The 27,638-nt window shown below is 41.7% G+C and overlaps 1 protein-coding gene across 3 annotated transcripts in view; it reads left to right on the top strand.

Moving 5' to 3' along the window:
- The window catches only part of sin3aa (SIN3 transcription regulator family member Aa), a 142,763-nt gene that overhangs the window by 39,471 nt on the left and 75,654 nt on the right, over positions 1-27,638 (top strand). For all 3 annotated transcript variants that reach the window (XM_070865133.1, XM_070865134.1, XM_070865132.1), the window contains one exon: positions 25,213-25,430. In XM_070865133.1, the coding sequence (XP_070721234.1) occupies positions 25,245-25,430 (186 nt within the window). In that variant the 5' untranslated portion in view covers positions 25,213-25,244. The remainder of the gene's footprint in view (positions 1-25,212; positions 25,431-27,638) is intronic.

Below are 27,638 nucleotides of genomic sequence, written 5' to 3'. Positions count from 1 at the left end.
CATGGGGAGTGGTCAGGGAAGTGGACCTGAGTCCATGATCGTATTAAATAGTGAAGCAGGCTCGAGGGGCCGTATGGCCTACTCATGCTGCTATTTCTTATGTTCTGAGGTGGAGATAGATAGATTTTTGAACGATAAGGGATTAAAGGGTTATGGGGAGCGGGTAGGGAAGTGGAGTTGAGGCTAAGATCAGATCAGCCTTCTTCTTAGGGGTTCCCTCGTATCGAGGATGACTTGCTTCCACTCCAAAAAGGGACGAATTCACAGGTGTTTCAATGAAGGACCTGACATTCCAGGTCCCGAACTACATCTTGAAGGGTGGAAGATGCCTCTGCGTGGGTTTTTTTAACCTGTTGTGGCAGTTGCATCCGAGCCACATCAGATCAGCCATGATCTTATTGAACGACAGGTTCGAGGGACCAAATGGCCTACTCCTATTTCTTATGACATAAATTGTGGCTGGTGTGCCATGGCCACCACACTTTAAAAAAAATCCACGCACAGGCATCTTCCACCCTTCAGGATGTAGTTCGGGTTCTTCATTCGAAACACCTGTGAACTCATTCTTTTTTTGATGTGGAAGCAATTCATCCTCGTTTCAAGGTGCTGCCTATGATGATGATGACACACGCTCATACATATACCAGGGATTGGGGATAATGGAGACCCAAGGAGGGCTGGGGATAAAATCCCATTTAAAATCTTTAATGCCCCACAAAGGAAACCTGATGTGTAAGTCAAGAGGCTGTTTATTTGGCAATAAAAACAGAAAAAGCTGTAAATCTCAGCGGGTCAGGCAGCATCTGTGGAGAGAGAAGCAGAGTTAATGTTTCAGGTCGATGACCCTTCGTCAGAACTGGCAAAAGTTCAAAATGTACATTTGGCAATCCTTGCAGTGTGTTCAGGATATAAAAACAGAAAATTGTGGAAGCACTCAGCGGGTCAGGCAGCATCTGTGGAGCGAGAAACAGAGTTAACGTTTCAGCTCGATGACCTCTCCTCAGAACTGGAGTAGGGGAAATGGAAAGCATTGAAGATGAACAAGGTGAAAGAGACGAACAGAAATCTGGCGAGCTCAAATGTTAACTCTGTGTCTCTCTACGGATGTTGCCTGACCAGCTGAGTATTTCCAGCATTTTCTTTTTTTATTTTAGATTTCCAGCATCCGCAGTATTTTGCTTTTGTGTAGTGTGTTCAGGTGACTCGTCCAAAAAACCATTCTCCCCGCCGCCCCCCTCCCCCCCATCAAAATATCTGAGTGCTGCGAAATCTGAACTAAAAACAGAAAATAAGTGGCAGGGTGCAAGCGATCCGTCTGCCTAAAAACAGAGAGGTATTTCAGGTAGAGCGGCTCTGAGTTAAGCTAAAGGTTCACCACGTGGAATGTCACCATGTCCTTTTAGGTGCTTACAGATCGACTGGGTATTTCCAGCATTATCTGTTGTTGTTTCATTAGATTGCACTTAAACGTGTAAATTTTAAAAAGTACCAGGTAATCCTTTGGATGAGACATTAAAACCGAGGCCTCATTTAACTTCTCAGGTGGACATAAAAGATCCCACAGCACTTATTCACAGAAGATCAGGGGAGTTTTTCCCGGTGTCCTTGCCAACACTTATCCCTCAATCAACATCACTAAAATAGATTATATGGTCATTTATCATGTCTGTTTATAGGAGTTTGCTGTGCATAAATTAGCTGCCCAGTTTCCCTCCATTATAACAGTGAATCATTTTTAAATGTTGTGAAAGTCTTTGTATAAATGCAGCTTCTATCTTAATTGCATTTGTTCAGGACATTTAAGAAAAAACTTTGCGGTCTTTTCAAAAATTCTACTAGAGTACGAACTCGGTAATCTAACTGAGTTTTTAGACAAACAGAAGCAGTATTAAGGTAAGATCGGTGATGGTTAAGTTATGTGATGGTGCGTGAGCAGTGGGGTGCTTCTGGGACTGCAGGATATGTGGGGAGTCCTGTTACTGCAGCGTGAAAGGGAACTGGTGAGGGATGGGTGGTCCGGGACTGATGTGCAAGAGGGAGTGAATAAGGGGTGGGGTTGGGAATAAAGGCATCTTGTGAAACTTTTGGGGTGCTGAACATTGTTTTAAAGGAAGAAGCAGTTGCTATGGATTAATTGAGTAGACCTGCTGTATCAGGGGGAGCCGGAGGGAAGAGGATATGAAGTAGTGGGAATATTTTCAATGTATTCCATCCATTCAGCCTCCTAGAGTAAAGTATGTTCTTGTTACAAAGCCATTCAGTCGATGTGGCTGTGCCCCCACACCTCAAATAACTTGAACCTCTACTGGATCCCGGAGAATTTAATACTGATCAAGTTCACACAAGGACCAGTTGGAATCCAGGATCAGACTGGTGATCTACTCTTGTTACCCTACAGAGCAATATAAACTGTGGCTGCGTGGCGATTTTGAAATCCATAGTGGTAGTTGTAAGAAACAACTTTAAATTCAAAACTATGCAGCAAAGGATGATTTTTAAGATAACTTGCTTTGTGTCTCACAGCTGATGCACTGCGTGGTCCCTAACTGCCGTTTGGATTCACAGTGTAAAGTGATTTGCTGATGTGGATTCAGCTCAAGTCAATTAAGTGGCACGTCCCTGACATCATTTGCTAGGGTTCCCTGTGAATCGCAGAGGCTTGTCGGAGGAATTCGATGTTGTATCCCTGGTAGCGTACTGAATATGATGTGCCAGTAGGGAGCTACAAACTCACAAAAAGTGTGGTTGTATTGATAAGTGATGGGTTTAATTTATAGATTGCATAGAAAGGAGTGGAGGTGTTAACAGATAGGCTGGGAATAAGTGCATCGGGCTGTTGAAGAAAGGATGGGGACTGGGGTGGTGTCATACAAAACCTGAGAGGAAGAGGATGGGGTACATTGATAAAGGTTTGGGAGAGCATGTGAAGCTAGAAGCAGAGTAGGGAGTGCGAATTGTGCTGTGATTGTTTATTTGTAGATTAATACAATATATTCAGTCAAAAGATAATTGTTCGAATTGCTTACTCCAGAGTCTTATTTTGGAATCCAGTATGGGCTTTTTTTTTTAAGTGCACAAAAGGCTAAATAAATGCTGCAAACTTGCTGACAATTTTCATGTTTGTTTTCATCGTAGAGTTTGTCATAAGGGAAATGCAGTTATCTGATGAAAAGCTTAGTAAACTGAGGCTTGTGCGGTGGCAAGATGATGCCAATGGAGGTGGCGGATCCTGAAACAAACTTTTGCAACAATATTCCTGTTCAATTCGACTTTGAACTGAGATCAAGACAGGTGTTCAGAGCTGTGTGTAGTGTGAATGCCTCCGTCTAATGCGCACAGTGGATTGATTGTGATTTGAGAAGGTAGTGGTCCTGTCTGGCATGTGCGTGGTGGGTTACAAATAACTTTAAACTTCCTGGGTTGTTGAGATAAATGGTGAGAAAAACAAATTCCTATTTTACATGCCCAAAATGCAAGTTAAATAATCGTTTGATGCACTGAAAAATTTTACAAGACACATTGTTGCCTTCTATCACAGTTCAGCCTCTCTGCAGTGTTTGACGGGGGTATAATGTTTAGGAGGGAATTGAAAAGTAATTCCCTGAAATATGTGTCTGGGAGACTTGTAGTGCTCCCAGAGACCTACACATGGATATGTGTGAGAACTCCCTGTTGTATCTTGTCAACTTCATTCTTGAATCTAAGGTGAGCAGAATTAATAAATTCTGTCATTTATTCCCGGATCCTCCTCCAAGGTGACGGGTGTGTTTTTTTCCACCTTTATTTTACTGTGGGAGTCTCAATACATATTGATCCACCTTCTAATAGTTAAATAGTTGAAAACATGATCGTGACCATAAACAAAGTCTGACCCCCATTTTTCTTTTTAATTGGATGAATTTTAGTGCTTTTTAAGCTAAGAGAGTGCAACAATTTTCTGCTTTTGCACTCAGTAAATATTTAGTGTTCCTAAACCAAGTATATATTATTGATTATGCAGACTAAAACTCACCGTGTGTTGCCCTAACAACATGTCTTTTAGAAGGACACCCTCTGCTGTAACCATAGGACATTCCCATTCCCCTCGCCAGATATGCCCAGGTTTCTTAATTAAGATTACAAATTTAGTGCTGGTTTATGGCCATTTTTGTAATGTTCACACGTACTCACCAGAAAGCCTGCATTTTTAACGTCCTTATAGAATGCAAAGAGAGGTTATTTTTGTTCCATTCAATCTAAACTGGATTCAGCCGGGTTATAGAAATAAAAGGCTAGTAAGTAGTCTAACATTGCTATACTACCCTCATCTTGTAAATTGTTTTGATTTAAATAGCTCGTTGAGGTAGCTTGTTTGGAGATGTTACTCAGTATGATGGAACACAAAGTAACTCATTCAAGTTTCCTAAACTCATGACTGCATCTGCTGAAACTAGTTCAATTCTCATACAGTAAATCTCCCTAGCTGTTCTTTGCAGAATGGAAAATGCATTGTTGTGAGGTCAGCAATGTGAAAACTTGTGATATAAATGACTGACATTTCTTTGAGTGCAAACCCATTTATGGGCTCTGTTGTGACAGGTGACGAAACAAGTCATGCAACTGGCAGTGGGTGGAGCCTATTGTACAAACTAAAGTTTAGTTACACTGAGAGCATCAAAAATGGTTTAGCTCGATGTGTGGGGCTACCAGAGCCAAGTTACTGCTGTCTGCTTTCAGACTGCAGCTTTATCTGGCTAAATCACTGTTTAAACTTAGATTTAAGCTGTGCACACAGTGTGCCAATGAGATCTTGAGGTAAGCCAGCAAGGCATTATGGGAGTTGTAGTTTTCCATGTGAACTGTAGTGATAAGTGATGTGGCAGTTATGCAGCTATATAAGCGGCAGACTGGTGGGGTTACGGTGGCACTGTTTTAGCCACATGCACTAATTTTAGTACAAAATGCCTTGCATGCACTCTCCCACAATACAGATAAACGCACTTCACGTGTTTATTTAGCACATCACCAAGGAAGTAAACAATCAAAAGTACTCGGACACTCTGCTTTTCGTCTTAACATTTTACCCCCAAATGCATAAAAAGGTTAAAGTGTACATGTATACACTGTGCATATGCCTGACAATGATGTCTGTTACTCATTTTTTAATTTAAGATACAGAAATGTAATTATCCACATCTGTATTTCTAATTAGCCACATGTGGCTAATGTATTGGACAACGCAGCTACATTCCTCCATACTTGTCAACTATTGTCATTATTTTTGACGCTGAGCCAAAATTTTCAGTGCCGTTCTGTGATTTTTTTCATATTTTTGACATGCTTTTCCCCTCCCTATGGAGCAGTGTGTGGTTTGGAGGTGACTTGTGACGTTTATTGACATCTTGTCATGTTACTATTTTCAGAGTTGATCCATCTTAAGGACTCTTTCTCTCCCTCCGCTGCTCATAATTAACCACAAATCCACAATTCTATCCACTGTGCTTTTATCAGATAATTACATTTGCCACAAAGCTTGCCCATAGTAATGGCCTGGGTACTTTGGCTAATTTGAAATTCAACTACTTTGACCGCTAGTACAACAGCTCTAATTATACTTTTGCATTCCCCCTACTATGAATATAAATAAACAAAGAAAATAAAGTACTCTGCCTCTAGATGCGCGCAGTACCCTCATATCTCTGACCCCCCAGAACTTTGCTGCAAAACATGCCTGGAAGGTTCACTTCTAAGTAAGTACGTTGCAGAGAGGCCTTTTACACCCAGCAAAGGATTTTTATCAACAATGCACACCTAGGATCTTCCTTATTAATTCCCATATTAATTGGTAGTGTTGCATCTTTCCTACATTGTAGAATGCCAGTCTCTCCTGGTTTGTGTTTTTCAGGCCTGCATTCGCCAGTGCTAAGCTGTGTTGTGCTGTTGTTGGCTTGTAGTCCAGCTTTGATTAGTTAACTAGTGCTTGTAAATTACTTGAAGGTACTAAAGCCAAAATTTCAGTGCTAAAGTGCTCCCTTGGGTACTAGAACTGCACAAAGTATTTCAGTGACACAAGCCTCCAATAACAGAAACTCCCCAAACTATTTCACAGATTATTGCAAACTTTAGTAATAATCTCCAAATTAGCCTAAATTGAAATGTCGCTTTCCTGTTAGAATGCCATCGTTTTGCTATGTTGGCCGGGTTGAAGGGCAGACATCAAGAGTTGTAGTACCAGACACAATTGCATCCTTTAATAATTAGTACAGTATGTATTACAGTTTGTTATGACAGTATAAGACCTTTGCTTTTGGAAATGTCACCATTGAGAACCAAGCAGATAAATACAGTAGGTTAAGGAAGCTACCCCATACACAATTCAAAGATCAGGTTTGAAGGTACAGTAGTACATTTATGCAAAAATAAATGCCTCACGGGCATGTTGTACCAGTTAGCACATGGTGTTTAAGTTTTGTTTGTATTTCATCATTTTGGGATGACACTCGTAAAAATCCAATTGTTATTTGAAAGCACAGGAAGCTATTAAACTGGATAATTAGAGAGCGAGAGTTTCTAGTTATAAGTGCACATTTAGAGAAACAGCTTTGGTACTTCAAGTATTCTGTTCATGCTGTAACCCCTTGCTGTAATCTGGCTTCAACTATCAAATTCATGAGAGAAAATCTCTTCTGTGTATAATCTCATTAGGTTTGGGGTAGAAAATGAGTATGTTTTGAAAGGTGCCGTTTTGTGAAATTGCTTTGTAACAATGCTGTCTGCATCCTATCTCGTATCAAGTTCCATTCAACTGTCATCCCTGTCCACACTCGTTTCTCGTCTCCGAGTGCATTTATTTCAAAATGTTAGTTCATAGATCCTTTCATAGCTTGCACTGTCTGCTCTGCTGATTGTGGCCGACTACGTTTCCCCTTTTCCTCTGCTTTATTATCCTTGGCAGAACTTTCAAATCTGCACACTGTAATTGTCTTAAACCCATTTGCCCAGCTATATCTCTTCCCCACTATCAGAAGCCTTTTTGATCATTCTTTTGGGCACTTTCCTTAACTTTCTAATATTGACCACACCCCACTTTTTAAAATACCGTGATCTGTTTCACGACATGAAAGGCATTATATAAGTGGGAATTAGAGCGTGGTTACTTTCTATTTTTGGAGAACTGAACCTCTATAGAAAAGCATTTCTAAAGTAACAACTTAGTCCATTCGTTGGCACTGTAGCCCTTGAGTCAGAAGGTTGTGGGTTGAAACCCTCCTCATCATAGGCAGCACCTCCGGGTCGAAGATGACTTGCTTCCACACTATAAAATGAGTACTCAGGTGACTGATGAATTCATTTTAAACAGTGGAAGATGCCAGTGCGTGAATTCTTTTAACGTGGGGTGGCCGTTGCACACCAGCTACCACACGGGATTGAAATCCTGCTCCAGGACTTGAGCATGCAATCTAGGCTGACACTTTAATGCAGTTCTGAGGGAGTGCTAAAATTGTCAAGATTGGTTGAGGCATTAAACTGTGACCTCGTCTACTGTTCTAGTGGCCATTATTCAAAGAAAAGTAGAGTTTTCTTCGTGTTCTGGATAGCATTCCTTGCACAAACACACCAAGAATAACAGATTAGCTGGTCATTCATCTTCATTGCTATTTGTACAACCTTGCTGTGTGCGAATTGGCTGCTGCATTCATCACAAAGAACTGCGACTGCACTATAAAAGTAATTGGCTAGGAAGTGCATGGGATGTCCTAAGGATGTGACGAGGTGCTATATAAATGCAAGTTTCTTTCTCTGATATAGCTGATTGTATTTTAGTATGTAATTAATTTGTAGTGTCTGGCATGTGGTGTATTTCCAGATTATTGCGGGGAAAATAGAACAGCCCTTGCCAGTAAAATTTTAGCAAGTATCTCGTTTATTTTAGTTTCCTCTTGTGTTCTAAGGTTATACCATATACCAATCTCCTCTTTACCTGAGATCATATTTAAGCTCACTGCCCTAAATAACCACTGCATGATATACCTTGCAATCTTTGTATTTGATTGGCAGGAAGGCCAAAGTGTCATGGGGAACATTTGGTTACTTGTTCAGGACAGTTAGTTGGTGCTCTTGTAGAAGTGTGATCTTGCACTATGCGTTATGCTGTGCCTATCGGTTGCTTTCAGACTGGTTCCTATATGTAATAAGGTTTTATTTCGGGGCTGGTTTAGGAGAGTGAGGTGGGTTCACTGAAATTACTGGACCATGTCTGCATCTATATCAGAGAAAAGATGGTGAAATACGCGAATGCAGCATACCATCCAGTTCTGCTTTGCTAATAACTGCTAAGATTTGGAACTTGAATAAGCTGATTCTCATCTCATCCCAGGTCTGATCTCATTGAACATAAAAGCAACAAGTGTTGCTTCTGCCACTCGAGAATCCCATTTCCTTGACCAGCCCAGATCAGAGATTGAATCAGGACTTGCGTGACTGGTAATATATCATCGAGAACATTTACTTACCAAGTCATTCGGGGAGCTTTAAACCTGATGCCATTCAGTGGAGAATTCCATAAAGCAGAGTGGGGTAAATTCTAAAGGGGATCATTAGATTTGTTCTTTTGAAATGAACAGGGAAAATCCATGCACAGAACAACCCGGCTTGATATCCAGGAGATGTATGTAATAGTATTTCATTGTACTGTCACTTGGAGCTGAGTAACTTGTGATGAGTGAGCATTGTGTTGGTAGCTTAGTCAGCCCATCTCAACCTACTATAGAGTCATTATGGCACAGAAGGAGGCCATTTGGCTCTCTGTAGAGCAAATCAGTCAGTCCCATTGCCCCGCTCTATCCCCACAGCCCTGCAAGTTTATTTTCCCCAGTGCCTATCCAATTTCCTTTTAAAATCATCGATCGTCTCGGCATCCACCACCCTCGTTGGCAGCCAAGACGAAAAAAGCTTTTCTCATATCCCCCCCCTGTATAGAAACATAGAAAATAGGTGCAGGAGTAGGCCATTCGGCCCTTCGAGCCTGCACTGCCATTCAATGAGTTCATGGCTGAACATGCAACTTCAGTACCCCATTCTTGCTTTCTCGCCATACCACTTGATCCCCCTAGTAGTAAGGACTACATCTAACTCCTTTTTGAATATATTTAGTGAATTGGCCTCAACAACTTTCTGTGATAGAGAATTCCACAGGTTCACCACTCTCTGGGTGAAGAAGTTTCTCCTCATCTCTGTCCTAAATGGCCCACCCCCTATCCTTAGACTGTGACCCCTGGTTCTGGACTTCCCCAACATTAATAAGAACATAAGAACATGGAACAGGAATAGGCCATCCAGCCCCTCGAGCCTGTTCCGCCATTCAACAGGATCATGGCTGATCTGGCCGTGGACTCAGTTCCACCGACCCGCCCGCTCCCCATAACCCTTAATTCCCTTATTGGTTAAAAATCTATCTATCTGATTTGAATATATTCAATGAGCTAGACTCAACTGCTTCCTTGGGCAGAGAATTCCACAGATTCACAACCCTCTGGGAGAATAATTCCTTCTCAACTCGGTTTTAAATTGGCTCCCCTGTATTTTGAAGCTGTGCCCCCTAGTTCTAGTCTCCCCGACCAGTGGAAACAACCTCTCTGCCTCTATCCTGTCTATCCCCTTCATTATTTTAAATGTTTCTATAAGATCACCCCTCATCCTTCTGAACTCCAACGAGTAAAGACCCAGTCTACTCAATCTATCATCATAAGGTAACCCCCTCATCTCCGGAATAAGTCTAGTGAATAGTCTCTGTACCCCTTCCAAAGCTAGTATATCCTTCCTTAAGTAAGGTGACCAAAACTGCACGCAGTACTCCAGGTGTGTCCTCACCAATACCCTGTACAGTTGCAGCAGGACCTCCCTGCTTTTGTACTCCATCCCTCTCGCAATGAACGCTAACATTCCATTCGCCTTCCTGATTACTTGCTGCACCTGCAAACTAACTTTTTGGGATTCTAAAAGAGTTTCATGCAAAAGAGTTTCATGCACAAGGATCCCCAGGTCCCTCTGCACCGCAGCATATTGTAGTTTCTCCCCGTTCAAATAATTTTCCCTTTTACTGTTTTTTTCCCAAGGTGGATGACCTCACATTTTCCGACATTGTATTCCATCTGCCAAACCTTAGCCCATTCGCTTAACCTATCTAAATCTTTTTGCAGCCTCTCTGTGTCCTCTATACAACCCGCTTTCCCACTAATCTTTGTGTCATCTGCAAATTTTGTTACACTATACTCTGTCCCCTCTTCCAGGTCATCTATGTATATTGTAAACAGTTGTGGTCCCAGCACCGATACCTGTGGCACACCACTAACCACCGATTTCCAACCCGAAAAGGACCCATTTATCCCGACTCTGCTTTCTGTTAGCCAGCCAATTCTCTATCCATGCTAATACATTTCCTCTGACTCCGTGTACCTTTATCTTCTGCAGTAACCTTTTGTGTGGCATCGTATCGAATGCCTTTTGGAAATCTAAATACACCACATCCATCGGTGCACCTCTATCCACCATGCTCGTTATATCCTCAAAGAATTCCAGTAAATTAGTTAAACATGATTTCCCCTTCATGAATCCATGTTGCGTCTGCTTGATTGCACTATTTCTATCTAGATGTCCCACTATTTCTTCCTTAATGATAGCTTCAAGCATTTTCCCCACTACAGATGTTAAACTAACCTGCCTATAGTTACCTGCCTTTTGTCTGCCCCCTTTTTTAAACAGAGGCGTTACATTAGCTGCTTTCCAATCCGATGGCACCTCCCCAGAGTCCAGAGAATTTTGGTAGATTATAACGAATGCATCTGCTATAACTTCCGCCATCTCTTTTAATACCCTGGGATGCATTTCATCAGGACCAGGGGACTTGTCTACCTTCAGTCCCATTAGCCTGTCCAGCACTACCCCCCCCTAGTGATAGTGATTGTCTCAAGGTCCTCCCTTCCCGTGACCAACAATTTTTGGCATGGTTTTTGTATCTTCCACTGTGAAGATCGAAGCAAAATAATTGTTTAAGGTCTCAGCCATTTCCACATTTCCCATTATTAAATCCCCCTTCTCATCTTCTAAGGGACTAACATTTACTTTCGTCACTCTTTTCCATTTTATATATCGGTAAAAGCTTTTACTATCTGTTTTTATGTTTTGCGCAAGATTACTTTCGTAATCTATCTTCCCCTTCTTTATTGCATTCTTTGCTGTCGTTTGTATCTCTTGCTCAAAACCTTAAATCTGTGTCCCCTTGTCTTGTACCATCAGCTAATGGGAACAGCCTTTCTCTGTCTACCTTATCCAAACCCGTCATAATCTTGAAATATAGATAATAAAACTTTTTTTTACCTATTTTAATTTATCAACATAACGGAATAAAATCCTGTATAAACGAGTACATGGAGAGTGTGACATTTGCAAGTGTATAAAGGTGAAAGACTGAACTGTAAAGATTTTTTTTTTAAATTCTATTTTGTTACTGAATTGTAGGTGGGGTTTTATTTCATTGTGTTACACTGAGTACCTTCGAAAAGCTTCTGATTGTTCATTAGCTCCGAAGTATTAGTACATCGATGTGTTATGTGGAACCGTTGATGAATATTCTCTCCAGTTGTAAGCAGTAAGGGTGCAGCAGAGCAGATGGTAGAAAGGTATCTCTACTGTTAAAATTTTGTGGAGTGGAAGGAAACTGTTGAAAAACAGCCAATCTCTGCAACACAACAGCGCAATGCCACGGAGCGTCAACATGTAGCTTGCTCAGTATGGAGGGGTGTTGGTTGAATTCTCTGCTCATCTAAGTTCTGTTCTTTTCGTATGTGTAGGTTTGTGTGAAGTGGAGGCCAGGCATATCTCCATGGGAGGGAGGGGAAATCAAAGTGTGAGTGTGCACGTTTTGGCAGCAGCCAAGAGCAATGTTGAGGATGCTTAGCAATATGCTTCAGTTCTTTGATGTGGTAAGACCCAGACAAGGGGAGGAATATGTTTTTAAAAATTACACATCATAAATAATTGGGTGGGGTGGGGGGGGGGGGCTGTATAGAATGTAATTTATAGCCTCATCATTAGTATTCCTTCAAAAACTTACAAAGTGTTATGATTTAGCTTTTATTGTTTTAAAAAATTGCTTTGGAAGTTCATTTTAAAATGAATGCTGATGGTCCCATCAGCAGAACGGTCTCTGGGGATGTATTGGCTCTCGCAGTGAACGGAAGCTGAGTCAACATCAGTGTGTATAGTCTTTAGCCCGGGGTGCTTTGTCGATTGTGCCCCTCTGGCTTTGAGTATGTTCACTGGCTTCATTCGCAGTGCGTAACTGCTCTCAGTGATGTTATCGGCACTTGCTACTTAACATGAAGTTGTCAAATGAACGAGAAATGCAACAGCGAAAGGGATGACAATGAAGTGATTTCTAGTTCTTTAGTAACTTGACTCTGAGAGAGGTGTGTGCAGTGACACATCCTCTTTAGAGCTGCAGGTTTTGCGGTGATATTACAGAATGGTATCGCAGTGCTGTTGAAGTGATCGTGACCCCTGGAGCAACTGTTTGCTTGTTTTTGTGCAGCAGATCATGGAAAGATCCATTACCTGCAAGTGCTGTCACATGTTGGGGTGTTCTCCCTTTTCAAAAGTGAACTCATGACAAAAGTGTCAGAATCTGTAACTGTTGCAGTTTGTTACACACATCAGTTTTTTTTAGGGGGTTCTACCAACAGTGGTGGTGGCAGGAATTCAGTTAAAAGCATTTAGCAAGACTTCTGTGCTGGTTCTGTATTATTGGGCATTGAAGCATTTTTGATTATATCATAGCACATAATCACCTGACAATAGACTCCTGAATGTTGGTTGCATAGGGCTTATACTTAGTTGCAGTTTTTTTGTTCCTATTGTAACAAACATAAAAATATAGAAATATTAAAATTGACCATCTTCCTATGAATTTTCTCATCAGTCGGAATTGAGCTTTATGAATTTCTTCCCTGTTTCTTTTGCAGTTGTTTTGAAAGTGTATAAACTAGAAGCTCACTAACTTTCACGCTTTTAAATTAATTTTGCCTTGCATTATGCTAATTTGTTTGACTCGACAGCATACTTTGTGCTGCACCATAACACTCCTTGCTTTAAGGTGAGACTCCTTTTTTAAATCTTTCTTGTATCTCCTCATACCATGCATCAATCTTTACTGAAAGAGCAGTTGACCCTGCTTCCTAAGCTTCAGCCTGAACTCAAACACGATGTTGGCTTGTACTATGTATCGCATCGCCCCCCCCCCCCCCCCGCCCACTGCAGCTACCCCCTACAATGACGAGGCTAAAATCAGGATCCTGGTACGTGGGCGACTTCTCAACTTCTGCACTGCAAATTCTCAAATTATGCACTGCTTTTTGCTGGGAGGCATTGGGAGGGCCAGTTGGCCTTTCTGTTGCACTTTAAGTTGAGTAGTAATTGAATCTGATCACTCGGTTGTGCAGTTCTCTGTGTAGTAATTTTTATTATTGTTCCACATGTTGCCATAAAAATGCAAACACAGCAATGGGGGCTCATAGAAACATAGAAAATAGGTGCAGGAGTAGGCCATTCGGCCCTTCGAGCCTGCACCGCCATTCAATGAGTTCATGGCTGAACATGCAACTTCGGTACCCCATTCCTGCTTTCTCTCCATACCCCTTGATCCCTTTAGCCGTAAGGGCCACATCTGACTCCCTTTTGAATATATCTAACAAACTGGACTTACCAACTTTCTGTGGTAGAGAATTCCACAGGTTCACAATTCTCTGCGTGAAGAAGTTTCTCCTCATCTCTGTCCTGAATGGCTTACCCCTTATCCTTAGACTGTGACCCCTGGTTCTGGACTTCCCCAACATCGGGAACATTCTTCCTGCATCTAACCTGTCCAGAATTTTATATGTTTCTATGAGATCTCCTCTCATTCTTCTAAATTCCAGTGAATATAAGCCGCACCGATCCAGTCTTTCCTCAAAAGAGAAGGCTGAGGGATGACGTAATAGTGGTCTTTAAAATTATGAAATGGGTTTGATATGGTTGATGTAGAGAAAATGTTTTTGCTTGTGGAGGAGTCCCAAACTAGGGGTCCTAAATATAAGATAGTCACTAATAAATTCAGGAAATTCAAGGAATTCAGGAGAAACTTCTTTATGCAGAGTGGCTAGAATGTGGAACTCGCTACCACATGGAGTAGATGAGACGAATAGCATCGATGCATTCAAGGGGAAGCTAGATAAATAGACGGGGAAGAAAGGAATAGAAGGTTATGCTGATGGGGTTAGATGGAGTAGTGTTGGAACAGGGAACGGCAGCATTGTAGTTATGTTACTGGACTAGTAATCCAGAGGTCTAGACTAATGATCCAGACACATGAGTTCAAATTTAAATTTAATTAATTAAATAACTTTGGAATAAAAAAGCTAGTATCAGTAATGGTGACCATGAAACTACCGGATTGTCGTAAAACCCCATCTGGTTCACTAATGTCCTTTACATGTGACTCCAAACCCACAGCAACGTGCTTGACTCTTAACTGCCCTCTAAAATGGCCTAGCAAGCCACTTAGTTACCATACTGACTGCAGCGGTTCAAGAAGACGGCTCACAAGGGCAATTACGGATGGGCAATAAATACTGGTCTTGCCAGCGACGCCCATATCCCAAAGAACGAATAAAAAAAACAGAAGGCTTGAGTGGAGCATAAACCCCAGCATAGGGGTTGGGTTGAATGGCCTGTTTGTGTGTAAATTATGTAATTGGTCAGTTCAGCCTTTGTTGACAACCTGCAGACCGAGGTCTGATTGTCTCACTGCTGTGATTGATTTGTAAAGATTTCCAAGCAGACCCTGTTTTGATTCGGGCTTTCAGTTGGGGAGCAGCAGTCATTTTCTGTAAAGTATCTGAAGGAAATGTCTAGGTAATTCTATCAAATGTTCTTCACTATCCTTTTAAGTTAGTATATCTATATATGTTATAGAAAGACCAGGTAGCAAATGAGGCTAGCTCTCCAAGCTGAGAAGCCATAAAAATAAATTAATTCCAACCAAAAAGTTTTCAGTACAGTATATTCTTACTGATATTTTCACTAACTACAATTAGTATAACTATACAGTGCAAGAAATATTGAAACCTCGCAGTTCTCTTTTCCTCATTTTCCTTTCTCTCCTTTCTCTCATTCTCTCTAATTTCCTCTTGTCCCTCTCTCATTCCATATCATGCTCATTGCTTCATTAATTTGAGCAATACCACCACTTTGGCTTCCTTTCTGCTAAGAGGTCAGCAGTGTGTGCTTGTAGTAACGAGCACTCCCGATTGGCTCCATTTCTAGACTCCTGATTAGTTTAGGAACTAATTGTGTGTGGTGGCAGGCCTATTGTTGGTGCACTCTGACTAAAATAAATAAATTTAAATTGCTGTATTTCATAATTTATTGGTTAGTTGGGTACAGACCGAAAGAGGCCCCATTTTATTATGATTGATTGTGTTCTTTATGTCGCTCTGAATCACTCGCATCAGGATTGAGTTGTGGCTAGATGCTAACTAAAACATTTAAAGAACTTCACTACAACCATAGAATGCCACTTGCATTATCAGCACCAACTTTTATTTATATAGTGCCTTTAACATAGAGAAACATCCCAAAGCGCTTCACAGGAGCGCAATCGGACAAAAATTGACAAGAGTCTTAAGAAGGAACATTAGGAGGGTGCGGCTAAAAGCTTGGTCAAAGAGATCGATTTTGAGGAGGGTCTTAAAGGAGAGGTTTAGGGAGGGAATTCCCGAATTTGGGGCCGAGACAGCCGAAGCCACTGCTCCCAATGGTGGGATGAAGGGAGTGGGGGGTGCGTAAATCATCCGGGGGTGTTCGGCATTTGGGAAGGATTCTGACGGGACGGGGCGGATTGGGTGCGAGTGGAGTGTTCCCGGTGTTGGGTGGGTCTGGAGCATGTGGGGGGGGGGGGGGCACGGTCTTGGGATGGGGGGTGGGCTGTTTGGGGCTGGGATGGGGAGAGGAGACTTCACTCGGGGAGTTGTTGGCCTGTGGGGTTCCCTGCTGCGGAGAGTTATTGATGCCAGTTCATTGGATGTGTTCGGGAGGGAGTTGGATGTGGTCCTTGCGGCTGGGGGGCTGCTGGGGTGGGTGATCAGCCATGATCTTATTGAATGGCGGTGCAGGCTCGAAGGGCCGAATGGCCTACTCCTGCACCTATTTTCTATGTTTCTATGTTCCTATGTTCCTATGTAAAAGGCCGAAGTTGGAGGAACGCAGAGTTCTCGGAGATGGATATTGTTTGATCACAGCCATGTCGGATACCGAGGATTGTGCTACAAGATCGTAACACATTGAGGGGTTCAGATATTGCCTGAATGCAAAAGCAAAACTTCATCTGTTTCTAATCCTCGTCGAAACCCAAAACGTGGTAATCTTGGCACAAGACTCTGTCTTTATATTAACCTAATAAAAAATATTTTCATGTAATAACAGTTAATGGGTTGCCCATTGAGTGGAAATTGACTGAAGGGTTTAAGAGATTAGGCACCAGTGTAATGTTAAATGAAGTGTTATTCAACAGTAATGTCATACATTTTTTAAATTACAGTTTGTTACTAATCTGCACAGTGTATAACATATAAGATTACAAGAAGCCATTTGCATTATTTTAATCAAGATAAAGAAAAAAAAGCTCGCATTTATACAGCGCCTTTCACGACCACCAGATGTTCCAAAGCACTTTACAGCCAATGAAGTACTTTTTTAACTATAGTCACTGTTGTAATGTAGGAAATGCAGCAGCCGGTTTGCGCACAGCAAACTCCCACAAACAGCAATGTGATAACGATCAGATAATCTGTTTTTTTAATGTTGATTGAGGGATAAATATTGTCCAGGACACCGGAGATAACTCCCCTGCTATTCTTTGAAATAGTGCCATGGGATCTTTTACATCCACCTGAGAGGGCAGACGGCACCTCGGTTTAACGTCTCATCTGAAAATCAGTGCAGCACTCCCTCAGCACTGCACTAGAGTGTCAGCCTAGATTTTTGTACTCAACTCTCTGGAGTGGGACTTGAACCCACAACCTTCTAACTCAGAGGTGAGGGTGCTGCCAACTGAGCCATGGCTGACACAATGGTAGGAAGATGCCCTTTTGCCACACATTTGTATTTTGACATTGAAATCTTCCAGTATTGTGAGGATTACAAAAATATAAAGGAAGGGACCAATATAGTGTCCGTTCAGATGAGTGCTAAAGTTCTGGGTGGTTTTCTTGTTTGACGATTAACAGCTAGAAAATGTATCTTGTCTGCTCAACATTGTGTCCAACGACTGTACAATATTCTCCCTTACTAAGTGGACAATGTTACAAAAGTTAAGCTACTGTATGATTTACTTCCCGTTCTCCTTGGAGCTGGTAATTCATCCTGACTTTGGCTCACGTGAGGATGGTGGTGGCTCTCCTGTAACTCGTTGAGGTGCCCATTCTTCATTTGGCAGCAGAAGAGCCATCGCAGTTAAGCCTGACTGTGTTCTTCCCGCATATGTGCAGTGATAATGGAATTGGCACCATAGTAGATTATGCGAGAGAGGTTGGAGGCCAAAGGCGAGACAACCAGCCTATAAGCTTTTTCTTTGCACCCTATCCCAGAGTGCCAGAGAGATGCTAGAAAAACAAGCTCAAGTCTGGAAATGGTATTTAATTATTGGATAACGTTTATTATGGAGAATTGGGAGTTGTTCAAGGTAAAAGGAGGGTTTGGAATCACTTTCTTTATATTGAGCAATGTAGGATGTTAGCCAGATTGTTGGAGGACATGTGGCATTTCCATTTCAGAGAAGATCGTGAGGCCAGGAATGTCAACAAGGCGTGGAGCTATGAAGAAACTATGTACTTGAAGAATAAAATGACGATTGGAGGGGGTTATTGATGCGGAGGAGCTGGGGAGAGAGAATACTGACCAGCGCGCGCAAGTGTAATTCAGACCCCATTTAAAAAGTCATACATTCTGTACTTATTTTTATACAATATTTTGACTTTATATTATTATCTATAGTTAAATAGCAAAACGTATGGCAGTTTGGCAGAAGAGAAGAAGAGTTGGTTGAAACATAGGAGGTTTTGTGCAGTACAGGCAAGAGCTGAGAGAGACAAACATTGATGAGCGACAGCGCCACCTCTGATGGGAGGGTGTAATTGCAGAGTGACGAGTTTACATAGGCAATTCCCATTACAAATGTAGACATAGGATCTTACAATTGGAAAAAGTTGCGAGGTGTGTGCAGATGTAGGATTTAAAAAATATGTTATCAGGCATTGTATATGAGGAACCAACACCAAGTGTAGCTTTTAAGTAAAGTTGGTTCACGGGATAATCAAAGGTGGAAGAGGGGGTATGATTTACTATGTATTTGTAGTGTTTCTTCAATACATCTTTAAATCTGGCATTTGCGTTATTCATGTCCCTCATCTTTGTTGAACTCATTTTCAGGAAAATCTGAAACAACTGCCTTTAAATGTTCTTTCCGATGGTAGTTCATGTCTTCTTAGTGGAGGAAGTGCATCCGGGAGGGTGCTGAGCTCCTCGAGTCTTGTCGCCGAGAGCATGCAGAAATCAAGCACAGGCAGCGGAAAGAGCATGCGGCAAACCAGTCCCATCCTCCCTTACCCCCAACGACTATCTGCCCCACCTGTGACAGGGATTGTGGCTCTCATATTGGACTGTTGAGCCACCTACGAACTCATGTTCAGAGTGGAAGCAAGTCTTCCTCAATTCCGAGGGACTGCCTATGATGATTAGTAATTGATACAATATAGGAAAAAAACATTACGGATTATGTCCAAGGTGTTCTCAAAGCTTCCACTCCAGTGAGCAGGAGCTGAGGTTGAGCTAGATGTGTTTGAGAAGGAAATTTAGCAGAGATGGTAAGCGATGTGCACTGATAGTTCACTTATGGTATAATCTCCTTCACACAGTAGTTTGCAAGAATATGTAATTATGTATCGAGTTAAGCTACTTGACACCATTGTGTGCTGTTAGAGGACGTTATACTGTTAGCGAGGCAACTGCAGCCATCTGGCGAAAGGAAGTTAATAATAAATGGGATGAGCTTGCTCACTGTGAGCAGTGCAAATTGACCTTTGTGTCACATTGGGCCTTGTATATTGGTTGGGAATTTGGGACCTTCAATAGATACAGGCACCCTGAGTGGGTGTAGGCAAGGTCTCATGGGGCTGTTGGGTCGCGAGTGGGTATCTCTAACTTCTGCTATTCTCCAGTTTTAGAGTGAGATGGATGATTGTAGAATTCTAGACCTTGTGATGGAAAAACCCATATATTTTAGGCCATATTCTCCACAAACTACTGTTGCTGATATTAGAATCGGATTCTAAAAAGATATTACTTGATATCTGAATTTGAATCCTGATTTTCAAGCATTTGTACTTATTAAAAGTTGGTTAACAAACCTTTTTGGGGGAAAAAAAAGGCAGTTTCTGTTTTCTCAATACCGACCATGTCTTTGCCGTTGGGTGTGTTATATACTGAGGTAGTTGGAAATACCCAGAATGTGTTTTTTGGGTCAACTTCCCTGTGGCAGGTCATCTACTTGCACACAGGCTGACCACACCAGTCTGTGATTTGCCCTTTATGATAGAGGCTCGCTGTTGAAACCTGTTTATTAAAAAAAAATATTAGACCAAAAGTTACTGTTGCTGATATTAGCAGATGTATCCTTTCATTCCTCTGTCTCCTGTTTTAGTGAAGGAATTAACGAGTTTAAAATAAGCAGTTGTTAAAATAGTGTGCAGAAAGATGTTACGTGAAAGTGTTAAGCTTTCATTCTCTACTATTACTACTGGTAACAACTCGACTAATGGTTTTAGATGCTTTCTAACTACGTTGAAGTTTAAATGTAACAAATAAGTGGTAAAGCTACATTTGTAATGGATTTCAAAACTCAGTTCTTGATTTCCAAAGAAGGGATTTCTCTGTTTTTCTCTAGTACCCTGTGGTGGAACATGTTAATTTGAGGTCAGCCGTTTCTGAGGTTTCCTGAAGTGGTATTAAGTACCAGTGATATAATAGGAAGAAGTGTGACCCCACAAACTTTCAGCAAGTGTGTTGTTGACCTGTATGCAGAGTAGCATGTTATAGTGCTTGATGGAAATATAAAAAGTGTCCCAGAGAATAACGTGGGTCTTTTGGACTGTCTCAGGAAAACATAACTCACTGGTGTGCTGAAAATGATTCTATAAGTTTTGATTTAGACCGTATCTATATTTAATGTCTCTAATAATGATTAATCATCAAGGACCCCTAACAATGTGAGTTCATAGAATCGTAGAAATGTACGGCACAGAAGGAGACCATTTGGCCCATCATGTCGGCCGAAAAAGAACTATCCAGCCTAATCCCACTTTCCAGCTCTTGGTCCATCGCCTTGCTGGTTACGGCATTTCAATTTGAATATCAAGTACTTTTCAGACCCCCACCACCCACTGGGTGAAAATTATTCTCTTCACCTCTCATCTAATCCTTCAACCAATTACTTTAAAGGATAATAGATCCTTCCTATCCTCTATCTAGGCCCGTCTAGGTTGTCACTGGGATTTCAGTGAAGTCTTATGATGGGTTTGTAAAATGTTCTTATTTTGTCGATTTGAAGTGTATGCTCAGAGGTACAATTATGGAGTTTGTCCTACCAAACATCAGTTAGAAAGAATAGAAAAGATAAGTTGCATTTCTATGGAGCATTTCACGACTTCAGGACGGCCCAGAGTGTTTTACAGCCAATGAAGTGCTTTTGAAGCGTAGTCTCTGTTGTAATGTAGGAAATGCGACAGCCAATTTGCACAAAGCAAGCTCCAACAAACTGCTTTGTGATAATGACCAGATAATGGCCCAAAATTTGTGGGCGAAGGCTTCCCACAGGCGATGCCGTTGACCTGCAAAAAATCTATGAATTTATCTGGTAGTCTGGGAGATTAAGCGATGTGCGCTCCTGGGCCTCTAGGCGTAGGCCTGCGTATCCCAGGGGCGCATGTGGTTCGCAAGCGCCCCATGGATCATGTGGGCTTGCCCACCCAATAAACGATGTTTGTACGGAATTCCCCATAAGTATGAATGGAGATCACTTAAAAATGACACAAATACATGAAATACATTTTTTTTAAATTACATATCTATAATTAAAATGTCATTTAATTAAATATTTGAAATGAATTATATGTTTTACTGGGGCTAAAAATAAACTTGCCTTAATGGACAGGGTTTTTAATGTATAAATGAGTATAAATTTAATTTTTATATATTTTTTTAAACTCTTATGCTGGTAAAAGCAGAATTTTAAGGGCATTCGCTGGGCTCTGCCCACGGAGGTCCTTTTCTTCCGGATACGTGCGATCTGTCAAGAAGTTTCAGCGCAAAAGCAGTGCATGCCTATACCCGGAACTTTCAAGGCCCCTATGGGCACTTGTGCACCTCGCACGTGTCGCAGATTTGTGATGCTTTTGAGGTATAAATATTGCCCAGGACACCGGGGATAACAAACCCCCCCCATCCCATCCCATCCCATCCCATCCTCATTTGAAATAGTACCATGGGATCTTTTACGTCCACCTTAGAGAGCAGACGGGCCTCGGTTTAACATCTCATCTGAACGACGGCACCTCTGACAGTGCAACACTCCCTCAGCGCTGCATTGGAAGTGTCAGTCTGGATTTTTGTGCTCAAGATTCTGGAGTGGGACTTGAACCCACAACCTTCTGACTCAGAGGCGAGAGTGCTGTCCACTGAGCTATGGCTAACACACGGATATATTGACCAAACAATATAAAAATAGTAAAAAGTTATAGAATTGTGAAGATCAACTTGCGACCTGTAGGGAGCGTGTTGTGTACAGTTAGGAAGGCACTTGCCAAGTTGGCAGCTATTCAATACCTGCCAATACTAATTAGGCAGGGTTTAACTTGGTTATAATTTATAGCAGTCAGTATTAACCGATTTCTAAAAAAGCTCCATGTAGAATTCATGCTGCTGTCAGATTGAAGGCACAGGATGTTCTAGTCTATTATAGTCTAGTCTGTTGCTGCTCTATTGACACGTCAATAAAATGTCCTATTATTGAGTAGCCTCTGAATCCCTGTTCCCCACTAAGAAGCATGTTGGTTATGTTCATCACAGTACAGTACTCTCTGAGAGGACAGGACTGTGCTGTTGGTTGACATTTTAAGAGGCACGATGATCACCCTCAGTCAATTATCTGTTGGTGTGTGGGACAAGACCGCTTCTCCGTCTGTTTCTTCCTGAAGTGAGTGCAAATATCAAAAGTTTGAATACATATTAAGACTGGGATCTGAACATTTTTCCCTGTAAAGTTGCCAGCATTTCTGGTAAGGAGCTACAGCTGCTCTGTGTCAGTTCTGTCTTATTCTGACATCAGATTTTAATGTCACTTCAGTGCAGACTTTTTACACGTTCTGCTGTGTATCCTAACTCTCCCCAAAAGATATTACTATTTTACTTCAAAAAGGGACAGCTTTGCAAATACAGTGAAACCTATATAAACGACACTCCCTAAAATCAGACTCCTGCAAAAAACGGATACTGAGAGACCCGAATAACTTGCATGGTGTAATATACAAGAGGCGCTCCGATACCATGGATACTCTTAAATTACGAGCTACTGTCAGCCAAGCACCAAGCCCTGTCACAACTTAAAACACGGACGCAGTCTGTTGCAAAGCTGCTGTAACAGGAACTTTCACTGAGTCGGGATAGCTAGCGCTTCCCCTTGAAGCTTGCTTCCTTTCTTCCCCCAAATTCCCCTGAGGTCTGTGTATGCCGGTCAGCGTGAGGCGGGTTTTGTGAAAGGAACAAATTTCATGGAATGGGGAACTCTTTACCCAGAATGCACAGCAGTAGAGAAACTGCTCTATCTCTGGGATTGAATGCTTGCATGGCTCTCTCCCAGGGATAGAGCGGTTTCTCTGCCACTATGGATGCTGGGTAAAGAACTCTCCATTCTACTGAAATTCTTTATAGTACGTACAATGGCCATTTTGAAAATGAGGACATCTGCAAAAAGAGTAGAGCTGATGCCAGTCCCTGAGGTGTTGCTAATTTACAGGTTTCACTGCGTGTATAAAAAAAATACGTGCCCACTTCCTGTGTCATATTTAATTCATTGACACATGTTGAGAATGCCCCTGCTGTATTACAGTATCCTGTGACTCACTCATGAGAGTTAATGCTAGTTCCTCTAAAAAGGTGAACCCTATTTCCTGCCTAATTTTAGCGAAGACTTTTCTGTTTTGTTCTCGGACCAAATTTTTCACGACAGTTATCAACAGAAAAACTTTTCACTCCTGTAATGTTTTGAAATTTGGGAGCCTTGCATGAATACAAAGGGAGCTTAGCGTGTACATTCAGACAGCTGAAAACTTGTGTTGGCTTTCATTTAAACTGCATTTGTTGCAGGAAGAATAACATTTGAGTGGAGCGCAACCGCTTCCTTCCTGTCTGTGTCTACTGTAGAGGGAAAGTGACAGGCCAGGCAATGCACACTGGCCAATGGATGCCTGACTGTTATTAAATAAAGCATCATGTTCTAGAGAGGTGTGCTTTGTTTGCATGTTGTTGTTTGAGAAGGCAACGGTGTGACAGAAACCGGAAGTTCATGTTTGTGTACGTTCAGTAAAGCTGCATGGCAGAGACCAGTTGGAGTGCCAGTGTGTGAGGAGCTGGAGTCTCTGAGAGGAACCTATAATTAGTGTCAGCAGTGTGCAATCTATAAATTATCTTGCCGTTTAATCACTTGCACTTGTGCAGTGCTTAACTTTGGGGGAAAAAAAGATAATTTTTTTCCTTATTGGTTCATTTGATGTTCAGAGTGGGCTCAGAGGGAAATAAGTGGAATCTCGGTATCTTCCTGTAAAACGCAGGCGAGCAAGCGATGCCTTGCAATGAGTTACCCAATGGGAACACACAGACAAATATTTCTCTTCTGCTTCCTGATGGAAGTGTGTAAATGGTAGCTCTTCACAGACCACTGAAAGGGAAAGAGAGAACCTGCATTTATATCACACCATAACATGTCCTCAGAAATGTAACAAAGCAATTCACATAGAATGATTCATATTGGGCAGTTACAGTCATGTAAATGGACTGGTAACAGCAGAGAGAAATTGAGAGTAATACTGGGATCCCCCTTTAAGCATTCCCCCCCCCCCCCCCCTCAATCAGTCTGGATTGGATTGATCTTCTAGTGTTCTAACTACTGTGAAGCTTGTGTTTCTCGGGTTTGTGAAAGATGACACTACTTGCTACTTGTCATAAATTGATACTGTTGTCAACGGCTGAGTCACGGGCAGCTTTTTGTTTTGCAAAGTGTTGAAAGTACTCTGAATCCTTTTGCCCAGTAATATGATCAAAATCTGCTTTTGTTTGGCCCTCTATTTGCAGACGCTTAAAGGGGAGTCCCAGTATTACCCTCAATTTCTCTCTGCTTCTGAAGCTGTTCCTCTGTTCGACCACTCCTTTAATGCACTTGCCGCCCCTTTGATGCACTTGCCGCCCCAAGCAAAATCTTTATTCTCTTGGTCGTTTTCTCTGATACGGACCCTATCCTTGCTCCAAGAAATCCAAGGGGTGCAGACCTGAATGGGTCTGGGCACTGGTTTAGCCATCCATCACCAGATCTGACTGGACCATATCAAGCTCCATCTGCCCTCTGCCAAAGCCATCCACTGCTCAAAGCTCATCCAAGAGAGCAAAGATAATCCCAGCTTATTTTGTCCACCATCTCCTTAAACTCTTCCTGTGTCAGCCGTGGCTCAGTGGGTAGCACTCTGGCCTGAGTAGGAAGGTTGTGGGTTCAAGTCCCACTCCAGATACTTAAGCATAAAAATCTAGGCTGACGTTCCAGTGCAGTGCTGAGGGAGCACTGGAAGCTTTCTCTAGCTTTGAAGACCCTCCTTAAAACACACCTCTTTAACCAAGGGTTTGCTCCCTCCCCCCTCCACCCCCAATATCTCTTTCTTTAGCTCGACATTCATTTTTTTCGGATTACACCACAGTGAACCCCCTTGCGATGTTTCGCTACATTGAAGATGCTATATAAATGCAGGGTGTTGTAAAGTATTTTAATTAATTGAATAAGCATTTATATTATGCCTATTAATGGTTCAAACGCTTGCTCTCCAGGTTTATAGGGCTCCCTTGAGTATGAACACATAATGAAGCGCCGACTGGATGAGCAGGAAACGGTTTATGCGTCTCAGCAGCGTCGGATTGCAAGCAGCGCTGAAACGTTTTCACACCAGCATCGGGTGCTCGCCCCAGCACCCCCTGTCTACGAGGCAGTATCGGAGAACATGCAGCCCACTGCCGGCATTCAGTACTCAGTCACGCCAGGATACCAGGTACTTTATTATCTGTTTGCTGGGAGTCCCTTGCGTTGGTCTTTAGAAATGGGATGCGAGCCGTCTACAGACTTTCAACAAACCATTGACACCGGAGGAACATTTAGTTGGTAGTTCACTATTGGCCTATCCCAAGCAGATTTTAGCACAGGATACGTCACCTGTAGTTTACTGCTCTTATGCAGCAACATGCTTTCGTTTTATATTCTGGTTTTACTGAAATTGAAAGTTCCCTCCAATACTGTCTAATGTCCAATTCTCAACACTAAATAATATATCATTTTATGTACAATTTAAAAACCAGTCTGAAAGTAAATATTTTACATTTGCTGAGAGCAGTGATTCCTTACTCTGTTAGCTTTTTGTTAGATTGTAATTACCTATTGCTTTGTTACAAATTCGGCTTCTTTGTAAATTAGTCAGTGGCAAAGCGATGGCAATCGCCACTGACCTCAAAAGAAAGTTGCCCACAAAGATCTCACGATCTCTGGAAAAAAAACTTAAGCTTAAGCTTTCTCTACGTTAACTTGATTGTAGTGCTGTCAAAAGGGGAACCCAAGCATAGCACAACAGTGATGTCATCAAGTTGTCTAAGCAGCCAATCACATTGAAGAATTCTCAGACAGCAAACCAGGAAATAAAAAGCACCGATTCAGTTCACTTTAAAACATTTTTAGAGTGAAGTAAAGATTGGAGCATATATATGGGGTAAAGGTAGAAGCTGAAATATCATAAATAAAAATATATGTTTTTATTATTTTTAAAATCTTGCAATTTTCTAACATAATGGAGAAATTTAGCATTAACAGTATTTAATCACCAGACCCGTTTGTTCCACCACTGTTTGCTACATCACAATTTAAAATTTCAGTTTAACAGAAGTTTTAAAAAATTGTTTTAAAAACATGGTGACTAAATGGTCTAGCAGGGACCCAATTGTTAAAAACATCGCTGAAAACAAAAAAAAACCCAACTGCTCATACAATGGCCCGGATTTTGCATTGGTAATGATGACGAACTGTCAGCGTTCACCATCATTACCCCTCTGAAACAGATCACAACTTCAAGAAATAGCAAAACGAACCACAACTTCTGCTGAATGCGGAAATCCTGAAGTTGTGGTCAGTCATTCCCGACTCGTTTTTCAGGGCCAGAACAGTTTTTCAGCAGTCAGTTTGCCGTTAAAACCCCAGTTACACCTATTCCAACAAGGCATAACTTTTAATGGGGTGTTTAACAACAATATTAGATTGGAAAAGCTTAAGTTTTAGTCAGTTCAAGTGATTTCCCGGAGTGCCGGCTATAGGGAGTTCCACAGCGCAGCCTGTGACTGAGCAGGGAATGACTGACCGTAACTTCAGGATTTCCGCATTTAGCAGAAGTTGTGGTTCGTTTCGCTATTTCTTGAAGTTGTGGTCTGTTTATGAAGGGTATTGATGGTGAACGCTGACAGTTCGCCATCATTGCCAATGCGAAATCTGGGCCGATTTATGAGCAAGTTGTTTTTTTTGTTTTCAGCGATGTTTTTAACAATTGGGTCCCTGCTAGACCATTTAGTCACCATGTTTTTAAAAACGGTTTTTTAAAACTTATGTTGAACTGAAATTTTAAATTGTGATGTTGCAAACAGTGGTGGAACAAACGGGTCTGGCGATTAAATACTGCTAATTTCTCCGCAGCTCTGTGGTGATCTCAGTAAGTGTGCGAGGAAATGTACTTTTGACTCTTATTTTTAGTATGTATATAAGCTAGTGTTGGGAGCTAATGGAGACATCATTGGACATATTAAACGGGAGTTCTTTGGAGTTTCCATTGAAGTTTTTCTCCATTTAAGAGACTGTCTAACTGATCTGGCCTGTGTGCTGTAGAATGAGTTGGGGATCTGATTGAAGTAGGCACACATTAAATTTAAACATTTTGAATGACAGCCTTTATTACGCAGGCACAAGCGCCGTATTTTCTTTTCTTATTTTCATCCTCATTGACTCGATAATACAAGCGGCAATAGTTGTGCTCTGTTAGACAGTATCCCGCGGCAGGAGGGTTTCTGAACTGCTTGTTGTAGTATGTAGCTCAGATTGTGCTCTTTTGCATACATTACCAGCTTCCGTATTATTATTGAATACTTGGCACGAGTGGGTGGTGAGTCATCCGTTGTGTTCTCCCCTTTGCCTTCACCTTCCACACACCATGCCTTAGCCTTGAGAC

The sequence above is a fragment of the Pristiophorus japonicus genome, chromosome 21 (assembly GCF_044704955.1).
Source record: "Pristiophorus japonicus isolate sPriJap1 chromosome 21, sPriJap1.hap1, whole genome shotgun sequence".
NCBI lineage: Eukaryota > Metazoa > Chordata > Chondrichthyes > Pristiophoridae > Pristiophorus > Pristiophorus japonicus.
The sequence above is the reverse complement of the archived record's forward strand: the minus strand, read 5'-3'. Positions and strand labels throughout refer to the sequence as shown.